The 16,889-nt window shown below is 43.0% G+C and overlaps 1 protein-coding gene across 3 annotated transcripts in view; it reads left to right on the top strand.

Moving 5' to 3' along the window:
- Positions 1-1,527: 1,527 nt before the first annotated feature.
- Fam120b (family with sequence similarity 120 member B) overlaps positions 1,528-16,889 on the top strand; it is a 58,778-nt gene continuing 43,416 nt past the window's right edge. Inside the window, exons 1-3 of one of the 3 annotated variants that reach the window (XM_059272920.1) lie at positions 1,528-1,831; positions 7,231-8,644; positions 15,186-15,366. In XM_059272920.1, the coding sequence (XP_059128903.1) occupies positions 7,247-8,644; positions 15,186-15,366 (1,579 nt within the window). In that variant the 5' untranslated portion in view covers positions 1,528-1,831; positions 7,231-7,246. The remainder of the gene's footprint in view (positions 1,832-7,230; positions 8,645-15,185; positions 15,367-16,889) is intronic. The other 2 variants (XM_059272919.1, XM_059272921.1) reach the window with 2 other exon arrangements.

The raw sequence follows: 16,889 nt of genomic DNA on the forward strand, positions 1-16,889 counted from the left end.
CACTGTCTCCACTATTCCCAAGTCTGCTAAGGCTGCGAATGATATCGCTGCCACTCCCGAAGGACTGAAGGACTATCAGGATGGTGGCAATTGCAACTTGGGTCTCACAATTTCTGGAGACCTGCGAGTTGCCAGTCAAGCAGGAACTACAAGTCAAGCAGCTGCCCTTGGCGGTTCCTCAAGCTGTCACCAAGGCAACTGCAAAACTCCTGTTCTAGCCACCCGTGTCCAGAGACAACTTCGGGTCAGCTGTGGATGCCCCAAAGAGACTTTGCTTCAGTCAGGGAAATCGCTGCAATTAACCACTGGCCCTGCTGGGCCATTGCCTTAGGAAACTCTGCTTTAACCACGACACCTTGAGATGATTCTTAGATGACTCTCCTCGGTTCCTCCAGACCTCACGACCGTAGACAGACACGTCCTGTGCTGCCAACAAAGTTCACTCCAAGTGGTTTTAATGCCAACTTGCACTCTTTTATCATGGGTAGGGTAGTCTGAATTGGCTGCATGAACAGATGAGCCCAGGGTATAGCACCCAGCAGAAGAGAGAGGGCTGTTGGAGAGACCGTGGAGAGCTGAGGCTGGGAAGGGCTGCCGAAGTGTCGGGAAAGCATGACACAGAGAAGAACAGAAACTGCCAAAGGTAAACCTCTACAAAATGCTGAGACTGGAAAAACTGCGAGCTGCAGCTGCTGCCAGAGTCCGGGAAAGTCACGGAGTTGCTACCTCTGGCTGCTGAGGAACCCTCCGTGAGCTGTTAAGCTAAAGGCTGAAATCCCTGTCGTCATAAGGCTAACACAAGCAGCTGGGTGTGTTGACTCAAAGCTATTAGAGCCAAAGCTGTGACCTTGAGATCCAAGGGTTTTCAGCACCCCAAGCTGGGGGCTACTGACACAAAGGGAGCTACGCTTTGCCTGTTGGGAATTTCCATCCAAAATACCGCCCCAGACAGCACAAACGTGGCCCACACCACAAGGCTGGCCACCCTAAACTCTACCCAACACAGTGGGCGGCATCATTGCCTGTGACCACTCTGTATATGGGCCCTCAGCCCTAAGCGCTCAGGTGTCCAACCTGCGCCTCCCTTCACTACTGGTATTCCCAGGGAGACTCAAGACCAGGCCAGTGTCCTCACAGCCTCCTACACTCGGCGGGGACACAAGTTGTGGTCTATGGGGTGGCCAGGGTTTCCAGCCAGTATTCTCAGCGGCCTGTCTGCATACACTGCCCGAACAAGACAAGAGGTGCTAGTGCCGGCAGCCACCGGATCCCGAAGATTTGTCTCTAGGACAAACCCATCTAGCGCCGTCAGGCTACCCAGGGGTGGGCGGGCCTCCGAGGCTAGCCCCCGGTTGCCGGGTAACGGGTTGAGGCTGTCCCTCTTCCCCAGGGCCTGAGCACCGCCCACCTCGCGCCTGGATCCAGCGCCTGCGTACTACATCCCTTTCGTCCCACCGTCCCTCTACACCCAGTTACGTAAGCACAAGCTTCACCTTGTCTCACAAGGCACGGGCGGAAGTGCATACGGCGGAAGCGGAAGTGAGCGTGCCGAGGACTGCGGATCTGAAGTCTTGTTGACGCGTCTACAGTTACTGCGGTGCTCCTCCTCTAGGTAGGCCCTGCTGGAGGGATCGGCCCTCGGCCACGGGACTCCTCCCTGCAGCAAGTCCGCAGTCCGCCGCGACCACGCCCCTCCGCGCCCTTGGCCCTGACTGCCCCTGCGCCCCGCTGGTGCGCCCCGGGAGAAGGGGCAAGGCACCCACCCTCCTGCAGGTGGAGCGGGGCGGAGGCTCTTCCCGACCCCAGCCGCAGGACGCTGAGGACCAGCGAGGTAGAGTCTGCTCGTCTAGAGGCCGGGGGAGGAGGAGCTAGTGCCTGCAGCCCCGTGTTGGGGAGATGTGGGACGTGAGATGATGGAGGGCGAAGGGGCTGGGCCTCAGCTGTGTTGAGTTCCTCCGGGGAAGGGATCATCCTTTTGGTTAGGCTTTTTCTGCATATGCTCGCAGATTTTTTTTCCCGTCTTAGGGACTAGCTGTTACCCACGACCACGTTCTTCAAGAAGCCTCTCGTCGTTTTCCCCCTCTCACACCCATCAGCGGGTATTTCCTGACCTTTCCTGACGTTAGTGTACTGTAGGAGCCCTGGCTACTCCTTCCTTACCCGTTTTTGAAAGGCACCAACAAGAGATGCGTTATTTTTCTTACCACTCTCCCACTTTAAAAAAATAGAAAGGAAGAAAGAAAATCCTGTCCAGCCAGTCTTCCAAACGTTGGTATCTGTGAACGAACACCTTTGGCCCGAGAAAACTTAAATGGATAACATTTGAGGTCATTTGTTTTAAGCATTCGGAGATTCTACTCTATCTCCAAACTGGAATTTGGGTATATTTATAGAACTGATCATGAAAAGTTCACGATTTCAGGCTTTGGGGTCTCTTTGCTTACATGGGCAGCTTTCAAGGCATGGGGAACGCAATAGCTCTCTGTTCATAACTGGCATTCTTTTTTAAAAAAGAAGTATCCCCAACTGTATATTGTAGGCCCTTTACAACTTGCCATTGGTCTTATCTTGCTGCTTTGCAAATATTCTTGTCCTAATCTTTCCCTTCCCGTTTTCTCCACCCTCAAAGCAGTGCTTGTTTTTGGAATGTTCTAGCCATCGGGTGGAACATTATAACTTCTGTACTTCAGGTATTAGATTAATTTCGTTTAATTTCTGAGTTGACTCCACCTTGGTAAGAAGGATATATTCCACATAATGCTATCAATTATTGTTATAGAACTTAATACCAAGTATAAATAGTTTTTATTTTATTGTTAGACATTATTTGTCTACTTAGCTTTCTCTTTGGCTATCATGGGAGTCTGTAAACTGTGAGTTGGTGCTTGATCTTACTTTATAGAGCGGGGCCCTTGGTTTATTCATTTATTTTTTTCCAACTAGGCATTGGTCCTAGCATATAGGAGACATTGTGGGATATGTTGTGATGTGACAGACAAGGATGTCATTGTCTCAAAAGGCTCACCCTATTGGTAGTGATTCTCAGAGCATATCAGGCTGTGTTTTAAGCAATAGGACTTCTGTCTAGTAGGAGAAGGGGTGGGCTCTTTGGAGAGTACCCTCATCTCCGCATTTATTTACTGCTTAGGTACCTGGTAATTATCTAGCTGTAAAAATTCTCCAGTTTATTGTACATTTTTTTCAGTCACATTGTAATAACTTGAGGGAACTAAGAACCTCCTTACATGCTTTTAGCAATAAAGAAAAACAATAATAATTTAAACAATATCCATAGCTTTCTGTCTCCTGTTTGGCCATTTTATTTTAAAATGTACTATCTGTGTTGTGTGATAGACACTTTCTGAAGAAGTGTAAACATGCCTGTTCACCCCAGGTAGCCCACTGACAATAGTCTGGCTTAAGGAACCAGTGTGTTTATTCAGGTCGCTTACAGGAACGTGGTGACTCAGACGCAGCACTATAACCAAAGCCCGCTGCAGCATGAGTAACAGTGCGAGAAAACTGTATCCGTGAGGCTCACGCCACAACTTGCAGGCACCCTGGCTATCTGGAAATGCCTTCTCCTGAGCAGTTACTGCTTTTGTAAATTTGGGACAGGTCCATAAAAATGTTATAAGTCTGGGGAGCTTCCTGAGTCTTAGGAGGTTCCCTCTTCCTTTCAGGAAGGAATTGGATGTTGTAAATATTTAGCAATTGAAGATCTTTAAATGTCAGAAGGCATGTTCTAATGTCATAGATCCCCATACCTTTTCTAAGTACCTGTGTGTGCGTGTGCTTCTCTGTGTGTGTGTGTGCGCGTGTGTGTGAGTGATATGTCATTTTCCTGAGGTGGTTTGTGATTCACAGTGTGAGAAATTAACAGTATGAAAGCTAGGAAGAACTGGTGTCTGCTCTGTTAAAATAGCAGGCTTCCCATTATGGGTTGAGGAAGGAGCAGAAACATTTGAATAAAACCAAAGCCATGTACCGAGCCTGGCTTCCTGGAAAATAAGGAGACTGTTTCAAGAAACTCATTGTTGTCTTCGTGGCTTTAGTAGAAAATATTTGAAACAAACAAACAACAACAAAAGTGCCCTCTTACCGACAGTGGAAGACCGCAGCTCCAATATGGAGGATGCCACGATGCACCTGGCAGCTTGTCAGTCTGGAAAAGAGTGGAAGATTGGTGCTGCTCCCTGTCTCATTCTGTCTTCACGTGTTGTTTTCTGTGTTGTGAGTGATGCTGAAGGGTTCTGTAGTCGCTGCCCATGGACCATGTGGCCCTGACTCGTGTCTTAATGGACACGGCTCTTGAATCCTAGCACCCAGTGAAGAGCCAGGAGAGAAGTGGCGTTTTCTCAGTGCGTAGAAGTGTAGTCCCTGAATGAGTAATATTTACATCTGTCTGTCCATCCGCAGTAAACTGTGGGACTTAATCCAGAGGTAGGCACAGACCAATGGTCTCGAGTTTGTGAAATCTGTGTGCTGTTAACTGTCTGCTCTGACTAGCCTTGTCTTCACATATCCCCTTCACAAAGTCTGTCTTCTGCAGACTGGGTTGGATCATATTAAGGCAAAAACCACCCTTTTCCAGAAATGAATGTAAATTGTCAGGGGTTGTGATATAATTCAGTGGCAGAATGTTTACCTACATATGTGAGACCCAGAACTACATTAAAATGACAACAACGAGAACAGGAAGTGCCACCTTCCCAAATGTGGGGCCCAAACCCAGGAGTCCCTGATAGTTGAGATAATGGTGTCATCAGGCTCAGTACCGACTGCAGTAACTCAAATATCATCATTAATGATAAATCTTTTGTGTGTGTGTGTGTGTACATATATATTACAGTAGTAGTTTTAACATAAAATACATAATATTTATGTCCATCCAACTTTTGATGTCTAAATTGCTATATGCCAACTTCAAATTCTACCAGGAGCTAGCATCTATTAGTAACCAGTAAATTCCTAAAATGATAGTCCTGTGAAGGTACCTTTGTTTAGCCTAGAGTTTTTATAGCTTCTTCATTAGTGTAGTGGAGCTTGTAGCTTTTACCACACATCAGTCAATTTGTTTTACAGATTAGTGTTTGTGTGTGTGAGTGCTCAGCTCTGCCTGGCTGGTGAATGTACTATAAGATGAGATAGTCTCTCTGCCCTAGGTCTTCAAGAGGCATTATTTTGGGTTGCTTTTTGTATATTAAGGATTTGTTGTTAATATTTTATCAAAGGACTTAGTGGCTTGATGCCATGGTAAACAAAAAGAAAAAAAGGAGAAAAAATATACCATTAAGATGCAAGATTTCTTGTGGAATTTTTTTTTTTTTTAACTATTGATGGACCTGTTGTCTGCCTGAAGAATGTCTTTCATTTATATACAAGGACATATGTAAGTGCTTCTTACTAAGTGAAGAATTCTGATGATACTTTCCCACATTTTGAATTCTGACTCTTAAACTATTTTGTATCTATATCTCAGTTTTTTCCATAGTCATTGTCTCAAATGATGCAACTATTTAACATAGTACATTTTTATGCAGCTTCTTGTTAACACCTTTATTTAGTGTACCTAACCGGTTTACTGGAATAGTTTGATACAGTTTAACATCTGTGTTAAATATATATATCATAGTTTGATACATTTTAACATTTGTGTTAAATATATATATATTAGCATAGTAATAGTAGTATCCATACCTGCCATTTCCAAAGAACACCTTTGGGCATGCTTTCTTCCTGCCTCCATCAGAGACACCACTGTTAGATCACAGACCCACCACATGCCTGTGTCACCTAGAAGGGAGCTCAGCCCCTTATGCCAATCCTTAAGAAAACCTTGAATAATAATTTTACTTTTATTTAGTGCTTTCATGTCTTACGACTCCTGGCAAATAGGCTAGGTCACATGATATGGAACTGCCCCCCCCCCCAAAAAAAAAAACAAACAACAAAACCAAAACAACATTACAATCTGTTTGTTTTTTTCTTGTAATGGAAAGAATTCTCTCTTCCTTCAGGACCTCATCGTGCCATCTGTGGTCTGGTGCTGTACCTCTCTTAACATTCTGGGAACTGAACAGTCTGGTTCTCTGCTATAATTGCCCCTGTCATGCTCGATCTGTTAGTGAACCTCTATTTGGACCTGAAGTCTTCCTCTCCTGCTTCATTGTCCCATCATGTGGCTGCCTGTAGCCGTCTAAGCCATAACCCTATTAAAGCTCCCATCTGAAGGGAAATCATGTCAGCCTCTTTCTACAAAGCAGTAACATGTATTTATTTTTATCTGTGGCAACCACTAGTCTGATTTTGTCACTGCAGACTTGCTTAGCTATCAGTGAACTAAAATTGTATGTACGTCAAATCAGTGTGTTCTTTTGGGCGGGGTGGCATCTGGCTACTTTTAGTTATGTAGTTATTCAGGCCAGTGTAATGGCACACACCTTTAATCCCAGCACTCAGTATTAAGAGGCAGATGGGTTTCCGTGAGTTCAAGGCCAGCCTGGTCTATAACCAGAGTTGCATGGTGAGACCCTATCTCAAAAAAAAAAAAAAAAGAAAAAGAAAAAGAAAGGGTAGTATTTTGAAGGTTATTCATGTTTCATGTTCCAATTTATATTTTAGATTTTAAAAATAACTAATACTTAAGTTCTAGGTGGGAAATAATTATGCCTTTAAAAACTTAACTCAGGCTGAGATGGCTTAATGGGTGACGATGGCTGCTGCCATGCCTGATGACTTGAGTTCAGTTCCTAGGACCCACGTGGTAGAGGAAGTTGCACAGATGTGCTCTGACCTCCACACATGCACCCTTGCATGTATGCATGCCACCTCCCACCCCCTGCTGCCTCAAGACATAAATGGAAAGTAAAACTTTACCTCTTTGAATTTAACTGAGAAATGCCTTGTATAATAAGTAAGATTTCAAAAGATTGCTATGCTGGATATTGTCTTTATGAAAGTCCCGCTCTAGAAATTAATGTATGCTTAGTAAAAATGCATTCTGTATTTCCACTGAAAACACTACACTCCTAATCAGTATGTCCTTAGTGTGGTAACACAAGATTTTCAGAACATTAAATGTTGTCTGTGTCTGCTTTAATTAATGTCACATGTCTAGAAATAATGCCAGAGTTACTAATTATGGATTCTTTCTTCCTTCCTTCCTTCCTTCCTTCCTTCCTTTCTTCCTTCCTTCCTTCCTTTCTTCCTTTCTTTCTTTCTTTGCAGATTCATAGAATCAATTATGGGTGTGAGAGGTTTACAGGGTTTTGTGGGAAGTACCTGCCCACATATATGTACAGTAGTAAATATCCAAGAGCTGGCAGAGCGCCACAGAAACAAGTACCCTGGATGTACCCCTACCATTGTGGTGGATGCCATGTGCTGTCTCCGATACTGGTACACACCAGAATCCTGGATCTGCGGTGGCCAGTGGCGAGAATACTTTTCTGCCTTGAGAGATTTTGTAGCCGCCTTCACATCTGCCGGCATCAAGTTGATATTCTTCTTTGATGGCATGGTGGAACCAGGTAAGAGAGATGAGTGGGTAAAGCGAAGACTTAAAAACAACAGGGAGATATCCAAGATTTTCCACTATATCAAGTCAAAGCGAGATCAGCCGGGCAGGAACATGTTCTTCATTCCCTCCGGGCTAGCCATATTTACACGGTTCGCTCTGAAGTCCTTGGGCCAGGAAACCTTCTGTTCATTACAGGAGGCAGACTATGAGGTAGCTTCCTATGGTCTCCAGCACAACTGTCTTGGGATCCTTGGGGAAGACACTGATTACTTGATTTATGACACTTGTCCCTACTTTTCAATTGGTGATCTCTGCCTGGAGACTCTGGAAACCATCATGCTCTGTCGAGACAAGCTCTGTGAGAGTCTGGGCCTCCATGTGGCAGACCTTCCTCTGCTGGCCTGTCTGCTTGGCAACGACATCACCCCAGAGGGCATGTTTGAAAGCTTCCGGTACAAGTGCTTGTCCTCCTATGCTTCTGTGAAAGAGAATGCTGGCAAAAAAGGAAATATTATCTTAGCTGTCTCAGACTATATCTCCAAAGTTCTTCACTTGCATCAAGGTGAGAAAAAGATAGAAGAGATGTTACCCTTGGGACCAAACAAAGCTCTTTTTTATAAAGGAGTGGCATCATATCTTTTGCCAGGGCAGAAATCTCCATGGTTAGTTCAAAAACCCAAAGGCACAATGACAGACAAGCGAGTGGTGAGTTTAAACCCTGAATCTAAACAGGAAGTTCCTATGTGTGTAGATCCAGAGTCCAAGCAAGAAGTTTCTGCATGTAGTAATCCCGAGTCCATGCAAGAAGTTCCCATGTGTATGGATCCTGAATCCAACCAAGAAGCTTCCATGTGCACAGATCCTGAATCCAAACAAGTTCCCATGTGCACAGATCCTGAATCCAAACCAGAAGCTCCCATGTGCACAGATCCTGAATCCAAGCAAGAAGTTTCCATATATGCATACCCAGAGGTCAAGCAAAAATTACCTCCAGAAACAGAGGCTGAATTTAATCTAGAAGTACTCATGTGTACACACCCTGAAATTAAACAAGAAGACGCCATGGATATGGAACCTGAAATTAAACAAGTAACCATGGTTTCAGACTCCGAAATCTTAAAGGTAAGGGGACATGCTTCCCCCACCTCTACCTACGGGGTCATATTTGAAAGTATACCTACTAATGATTTGCTTGTGGGAATTTACTAATTATCTGCAGAGAACTGTGGGAAGACACAGACTAGACACCTCTTGAGTCTAGTTAGGAAGATGTCTCATAAATATGAAATCATATTGTAAGCACATTTGATATTGTCTTATAAATATGATGGGAAAGAGTTGTCGGAATTCTAAGGAGAATGTTGTGGGTTAAGGTATAAAGAGAAGGTTTCCCAATGGAGTCAGGCCTTACGGAGGACAGCATTTGCTCTGAATAAGTCAAATGTGGGGTTGTGGGAACCCCACAGATGTAGTGATTAAATTAGTGTCTCTGTGAGGCATACTGGTAAACTATCCAGGCAAGAGCCTAGGGCTTGGGGAGAGGGAAACTTGGAGAAGATAGAGTGTAACCACACTATAAAAGTAGCTAAGTGCCAGGAGTCCAGGCTGATTCTAAGTTAACAATCTGTAGGCTCTGAGGAGTTCACTCTGGTGGAGAGTCACTGTTCAGTACCTATTTACATGAGGTCCATGTTAGGCACAGGGTTGTCTTTTCTCCGTTGACTCTTACAACAGTGCTGTGAAATAGGTGCTTTTCTAATCATCCCCAGCTCCACCATCGTGGCTTCACTCATGCTAAGCACGTGCTAGCCCTTGAATCCTATTGTCTTGGTTGTACTAATAAGGTAGATATCCACAGGAATGTCCAAAGGTTGCAAGCTGAGAACCAAGCATGATTTTACCCACAAACTTTGAGTACCACAGTGTGTTACCATTATTCAACTACAGATCTAGGAATTCTGTCTCACTTTTGAGACAAGGTCTCACTATGTAGCCCTGGCTATCCTGGAACTAACTGTGTAGACCAGGCTGGCTTTGAACTCAGAAATCCAACTGCCTCTGCCTCCCAGATGCTGGGATTAAAGTCTGTGCCACCATACCTGGCTTTTATATCTATTAAGTGAGTTTCAAACTTGTGCAGTATCCATTTCTCCCAGCTATCTTTTCCCTAGTCCCAGCTATCTCTTAGGGAAATTACTGTCTTAATTGTCAAGAAGTCCTCCTGAGTAGACTTTTGCCCTTTTTAGTTCATTTGTCATGCTGTGTGAAGAAATAAAGTCCTTTATTTTGTATTTTCTTATAATTCTTATCTTGTAACAAAAAAACATGTAGCCAAGAAATAATGGTATGTAGCCTCTGTCTGTCTCCAGCCTTGCGTCACACTGGTTTTCCTCCTTCTCCTCTGGTTATGTGGTCACCACATCTTCTGCCTTGTGGACCACTACTACGAACCTTTCTCTTAGTTAATGCTTACCGATATCTTCTGTTGCAGCTTCTGTTAAAAGTGTCTTACCCACCGGTCTGTGTGCTCCAGTTGGAATCTGTTTGTATGATCAATGTCTGTCTTGTGGTCCTCAGGCAGGTCATTTGTTTTTCCAGTGCTGTATGTTTTAAGCCTCCCATACTGTCTTTTAATAGCTTTTCTTTAAATATTGGTGGGATAAATGACTTCCTTCCCGTGCTTTAGCTCCTTAGTGACCTCCTGCTACAACAGTCTCTCCTCCTTAAAAAGCCATCGACCTTTTTTCTGTTACATGGATTGTGGCAGCTAAACTAATAGCAGGTTACAGTGATTACAGTAAAATGTAGACTCTCACATCACCTAAGAGAATCATAGGTAGGCAGATGTTGAGAATTTAAGAAAACAAAATGGTTGTTTGCACTTGGAAGAATTTGCTAGTGCTTCCTAGAAAGGGTAGAGGGGACCTTCAGGAAACTGCTGGCATCCTGAAGAGTAGTGAAGTGTGTGTGGTATGGCAGGAAGATTGGCACTCTTCAGCACAGGGAGAAGGTGAGTCTGACCTTGCTTAACTTCTCTCAGTTTTATTATGCAGATTGGATGTAATAATGCTACCTCTAATGCAGATCCTGTAAAGATTCTCCTCAGATTCCTATGTCTGTAGGGCTTCTTGTTTGTTGAAGGCAGTGCTCACACGCACCATTCAGTCACCAGGCAGGTCTACGGAGGTGGAGGCTCTTATCTCCCTTCTGACCTGAGGGCAGAGGGGTCCAAGGCCCATGACACCCAGCACTAATGCCAGGTTCCGGTCTCTGGATCTGACCTCGAGCTGAAGCCCAAGTCCGCGTCCATCTTCTCTGCTGGCCTCTTGGAGATGAGGTGTGGTCAGGAGTCCCAAGAGCACAGACATGAATAGGATCGCACGAAGCTGCCTCCTCCTGGTCTCATGTGTGCCATTTGAGGTGATATCTGACACAGAACTTAGCCTGGGATGGCCCAGAGGGAGTCCTGTTGCTGATTCTGCAGCCACTCAGCTTGCTTCGTCTTCATCTGTCCCTTCCCATTCTCTGCCTTTCATTACCATTGCCTGCTTGTGTCCTGTGCATGTTCTCTGTGGCTCAGGCTCTGTTGTGAGGGTCCTTGTACCCCCTCCCAACTCCACAGCTGCTGCAGGTGCAGTGAGTCTGACTTCTCAGGTTAGATCTCACAGGGAACCCCTGAAAGAACTTAGTGCTTGATTTCTGTACCTTGTAAAGCAGTATTGCACATTTTTAAATAGTATGTGATGGGATTGTATGTTTGTTTTTGAAACACTGGTTATACTGCAAGGAATGGATTAAAACTCACTGCAAAAACTCAAGTAAGACAAACTTGGGTAAATGAGCTAGAACTGGGAAATGGCAGTCGGAGAAGCCGCTGCATCATGCTTTTTGGTTTGGGGGTTTCCCATCCTAGTTTAAAAACTAATAGTCGAAGGAGCCCTGCCGTTAGAGGCGTAGCACTAGCTCTGCATGGGTTAGTTGAAAATGCTGAGGGGGTGATGGAGCACACACAAGAGCAACAGATTGCATCATTGTGATGATCAAATAGCATGATGTAAAGGTCTGATATCAGATGGGGTGTTGCTCAGCAGTAGATCATATGCTTAGCAAGGCCCTAGCTCCAATCCCTGGCACCAAGAAAATAAATAAACATAAAAATTGATGTCAAGATTTGAACTTAAGTTTCCAGTGTAAAGAAAGGAAATATGGGAGAGAACTTGGAGTTCAGAAGTGATCATGACTTATCTCTGCTAGAATTCTCGATCTTTCTGCCTGAGCCTCCCAAGTGCTAGACCTGCAGGTGTGTGCCACTGTGATTGGCTTGCACCCTGTTTTAGAAGTGAGCTAATAGTAAACGGGTTTGTGTTGTCATGGGATTCCCCCTAGTACAGCTACAGCAGCTGAGAGAGGTTAAGGGCCATTTGCAGGAACGTGATTAACTGAATTTTACTGCAGAAAAACGTAGTGTAGCAACTTTGACATGTACACACAATGAAATATGGGCCTGAAGTTCCATTCCTAGTAGGAAAGAGACAGTTAGAAGCCATTCTCTTTTTAAATGTCTTAGAAGCCTTCAGTAGAAGAATATGTAGGATGGAGGCTTAAACACTCCACTGAGAGACAGAGACTGAGGTGAAAGTAATTCTCTTCCAGGAGGGAAAAAGTGATAAAGAATGTGAGTACTATAAGGGTGAAGGAATAAGGCTTGGCCTCTGCCAAGCCTGCCAGACTCCAATGGCTAGCTCCAAACCCACAGTCACAGATGGCCCTGGTTAATTGTGGTGGGTCATAAAACAAAACACATAAAGGCACAAGAGAGATTTGTGGAGAGGGTGGAGTTTGGGCAGGGGTGGTAGGGAGATAGGAAGTGAAAACATGTAAGCTGCATATGTCGAGGTATAAAAAAAATTAAAGTTTTTTTTTAATAAGTCTTGAGCCAAAATGCATCTGGGTTTGGCAGTTGGGAGATTTTGGTAATTATGGACAGTGCTACAGCAAAAGTGTAGGTAGGCTGCTTGCTGGAGTCTGCAAAGGGACAGTAGGAAGACGGGGGTCTAGAAAACCTTACAGGCAAAGGCAAGTACTATGCAGTGAGTAGATTGTGTGTTATATTTACTGATGAACTTAATTTTGTTGCCTTTGCAGTTAAGTCTAGGCAACTAGAATTCCAGTTTGCATGATTTAACCACATGTGGCCAAACGAAACTTTGGGTGAAAAGGCTTGATGTGGAACATTGGCAGGCACAGCCACAACCACATACGCATGCTTCTTCTCTGTCAGTAGTCAAGAAATCAGATTGAACAGGACATTATGTAGTTTTCATTGCACTGGACAAGCTACGATAAATAAAGACAGGGCAAAAACAAAGAAAACTTAGGTGGTATTAATATGACTGAATTAAGAATCACAAGTACATAACTCAACTGGAAACATGATACCTTTAGAAGAGAGCATTATATCTCAAGGTATACATAGTTGCCAAAATTAACAATTTACTGGAAGAATAAGTATATATAATTCATTATTATTTTCTAGGCAAATTTGTAAAACTACAAACTCCTTTGAATTAAAGGCCAGGAATGGTGGCACATGCTTTTAATCCTAGGATCTCTGTGAGTTCGAGGCCAGCCTGGTCTACATAGTAAATTCCAGGACAGCCAAGGCTATGTAGAAAGACTGTCTCAAAAAAACAAAAACACAAAAAAGTCAGACTTGAAAATTAATTAGAAGTAATTTTGTCAAAAAAGACACCATGAAATCCATAAGTTGAACATCTGTATTGGAGTTTACATTGAAAGTGTTTCTCATTTTCAAGGTTGGTTGTCCAGTGCCAAAAGTTCTCCCTGAAAACATACATATAAGTAACATTATATGGACTCAACAGGTTATCTTTATGAATATATATGTATATACAAATACATATATGCATGCAATATCAGTTAATTAAAAAAGAGGCCTTATATTTGAAGAAGAGTGGGGAGGCCATATGAGAGGGTTTAGAGGGAGGAAAGGGAAGAGAGAAACATTTTAATTAAATTACAGTCGCAAGTAAATAAACAAGAACAACTAGAACCTGTAGTAGGATTGCCTTGGTTTAAGGAAATCTGGCGGTGAGTGGACATTATGTCAGGAGTCCTGAGTAAACATTTATTGTTTACTGACACTGTAAGCTGTCAGATGTGTTAAGCACATTCTGGGTATCTGCTCATTTAAACCACACAGTGATCAGTGGCTTTTTAAATAAAACTTGTGTTATAAAGAAACCAATGAATAGGGTGATTAAAACTCAGGTCTCAACAATGAATCCATATAACTAGTTCTACTTAGGTGCATATAAACTAGATCAAAAAATTTGATAGCCCAAGTCATCCTAACAAAATCATTATAAATGCCTCTTGGTAACACAGTTTGGATTTAAAATTCTGAATAAAGTTGTAGACATAGTATAGACTTTATTCCCACAATAAAGAGATGTGTTCTTTATGGGGGGAAAACCCTACATGTAGGTCATTATAGACCTTTTGATCTAAATTGCTTATTTAATGAGAAAATAGAGTTTAAATCACATCTTATGGTCTGCCACGTAATGTGCAGAGGACAAATACATATGCTGGAACATGGATTTTGCTAATTATTGAAGCCAGATGCAATGGAACATAAGAAAAAAAAGGGAAAGAGGGAGAAAAGTTGAGCAAACAAATGAACACAGCACAGCTTCTAACACCAAGATGTTTGATATGAGAAGTAAGAGTTGAGTCTCATGAGCAAAGGGTGGTTAATTCCAGTTGGGAAGCTGGGATAGGTTTGTAGAGAAGGTAGGACATGATTGAGGTGAGCCCAAGATGGTTAGGAAGCGGGAGATTAGGAAGCCGTGGTGGGCAGACAGGTGGGATTCGTGCTTCCAGAGCACTAAGTGGAAGAGAACTACTGCTTGGAGACAGTGATGTCCCCTGAGATGAGCATAGCAGTTTCTGTGAGAGCAAAATGGTATACAGAGAGATAAAGGAGATTTGAGACCTACTGGGACTAAATGTCATGGTGAAGTTTGTGGTAGCCATTTGGATGTCTTACACAGGGAAACAGATTTATCTGTTTCTGAGAAGACAATATGGTGGTCATATGAATGAGCAGTTGGTATGGGGAGAAGCTCTGCTGGGGACTCAGTTGGGAGCCCTTTGTACCAACCCTAATGGAAAACAGAAGTGTGTTTATTGGGAGGCCTTGAGTAGACATAATAATAAGATACTAAGAGCTGGGCGTGAAGGTATGCACCTTTAATCCCAGCACTCAGGAGGCAGAGGCAGGTGGATCTCTATGAGTTCAAGGCCAGCCTGATCTACAAAGTGAGTTCCAGGACAACCAGGGCTGTTACACAGAGAAACCCTGTCTTGGAGGGTGGCGGGGGGGTAGGGGTCAGTGGAGATACTGCACAGTAAGTGTAAAATTGGTAGATTGGAGGCCACAGGAGAAGGGTAATACAAACAAAGTTTGAACTTGTTAGTCCAAAAGAAAAAAAAAAACATAAATACCACTTGATGTGTTTGAATGACAGTTTCTCATTTGAATATCTTAGATTAAACTGATAAGTGGTATTGACTGTTTCTGTCTGAAACTCAAGTTTGTTTTCAAGGAGAAATCTGTTGCATCTGAATCCTTGAGCAGGTTGCCAAGATGAGTCATGTCCACTCAGAAAGCTACCTAGTGTACAACATTATGAGCAGTGGAGAGATTGAGTGCAGCAACACCCTGGAGGATGAGCTGGACCAAGCTCTACCCAGCCAAGCCTTCATCTACCGCCCAGTCCGGCAGCGTGTGTACTGGCTTTTACTTGGGGACTGGAAAGGTGAGAGCCAGTTGGTCTCTTTTAGCAATGATTCTGTTTGGAGTTGGGTTCTGAGAAATGTAGGAGAGTGCATTCTCAAAGGACAAGCAGACAACAGGTTTTGTTTTGTCTGTAAAATCTGTACTTAAGAATGCTATTAAAGATTAATGCCACAAGATATTACCATCTAATTAGCATAACTGGTCAGAATCATTAATGAGGATTGCACTGTCACTATGAAATGTCATATTTTTATGTCTTAAAACTATTTGTGCTTTTTAAAAACTGAAAACTCTTTCCTGCTGTAGTCATGTATGGTGTGTTTTTTGGGTACTATCTTCATATCCCTCAAAGTAAGATTTTCATAAAACAATTGTATAAAATCTAATAATTTAAAAATATAAACAGATGTCCTTTAGCATTTTTATGATATGTTTATATGTTTCCTAAAGCGTTTTATATTGTGAACATAGCAAAAGAGTAGTTGAGGAGCATGGATGACCAGAGCAGTAAAAATGAGAGGTTCTTAAACACCCGGGTTTTTATAACTCACAAAAGGGTGTCTATGTCTATTTGTCCGAACATTATTTTGAGGTAACAGTATTGTTATTATTTCTTCAAGAAAATAAACCTGTCATAATTTAAAGGTGGGGTACAAAGCAAGGGCCTGGTCAGTTCTGTTTACAGCATGGGTCCTTTCCTTTTTTTCTCTAGAAGTCAGCTGCTCTCTAACCATGTGACGGCTTTCACTCAGACTCACCACAGTGGCACCTGCCTGGTTATTTGTGTGCTTATTTGTCTAATGTCCATGGCCAAAGTAATATTATAGTGACTTGTTTTGCTCTGGTGTGAATCAAGTGATTTCTGTGTATGCTTTGAATGTATGTTTAAACTTAATCTTTCCTGGGGTGTTGGTATTCAGTAAGCATTTCTTAGAGACAGTAGCCATAGTGGTTAATGGCTTGCTCAGATGGGAGATTTGGATTCTCAGTATCATTAGGTGAGCAGCAATGGCCATGTTAATTTGCCTATCCGGAAGATCCCATCCATGTACCATGCAGATTGGAGGGTGAGGGTCTAGCACTGGAGCTCAGCTTACACTTGCATAGCCTTTTGCCGGAGGATCTGAAGCTACACACACTGAATTGTGTTTGGAGTGTTTAGCACCCCTCATGACTGCCTTTGGATCCTGGCCTCCTGGGAACACTAGGGCATCTAATTGTCCCAGAGGGGAGCCTCCTCTGGGACTATAGACTGGTATTGCTTTATTTGTACTTATGTGGTATTCACATGATTGGAAGGCATTGTGGCTAACACTCACTCCCTCTGAGCATTCTTGCTTTTATACCTTTTCTTTGCTATGGTTATCTCTCCCTCTTTTTTTCTCTCTAATAATAATCATAACATAAATCAGAATGTCTTAAGCAGTTTTTACTCATGACCCTTTTTCATGAGAATTTTTCCTATGGCTCCAGGTATATAAAATATGTATGCACATGAAAGATTTGATGTTAATAATGAATTTACTTTAAAACATTTCTTTG

Source organism: Peromyscus eremicus, chromosome 8b, assembly GCF_949786415.1.
Source record: "Peromyscus eremicus chromosome 8b, PerEre_H2_v1, whole genome shotgun sequence".
NCBI classification, from domain to species: Eukaryota; Metazoa; Chordata; class Mammalia; order Rodentia; family Cricetidae; genus Peromyscus; species Peromyscus eremicus.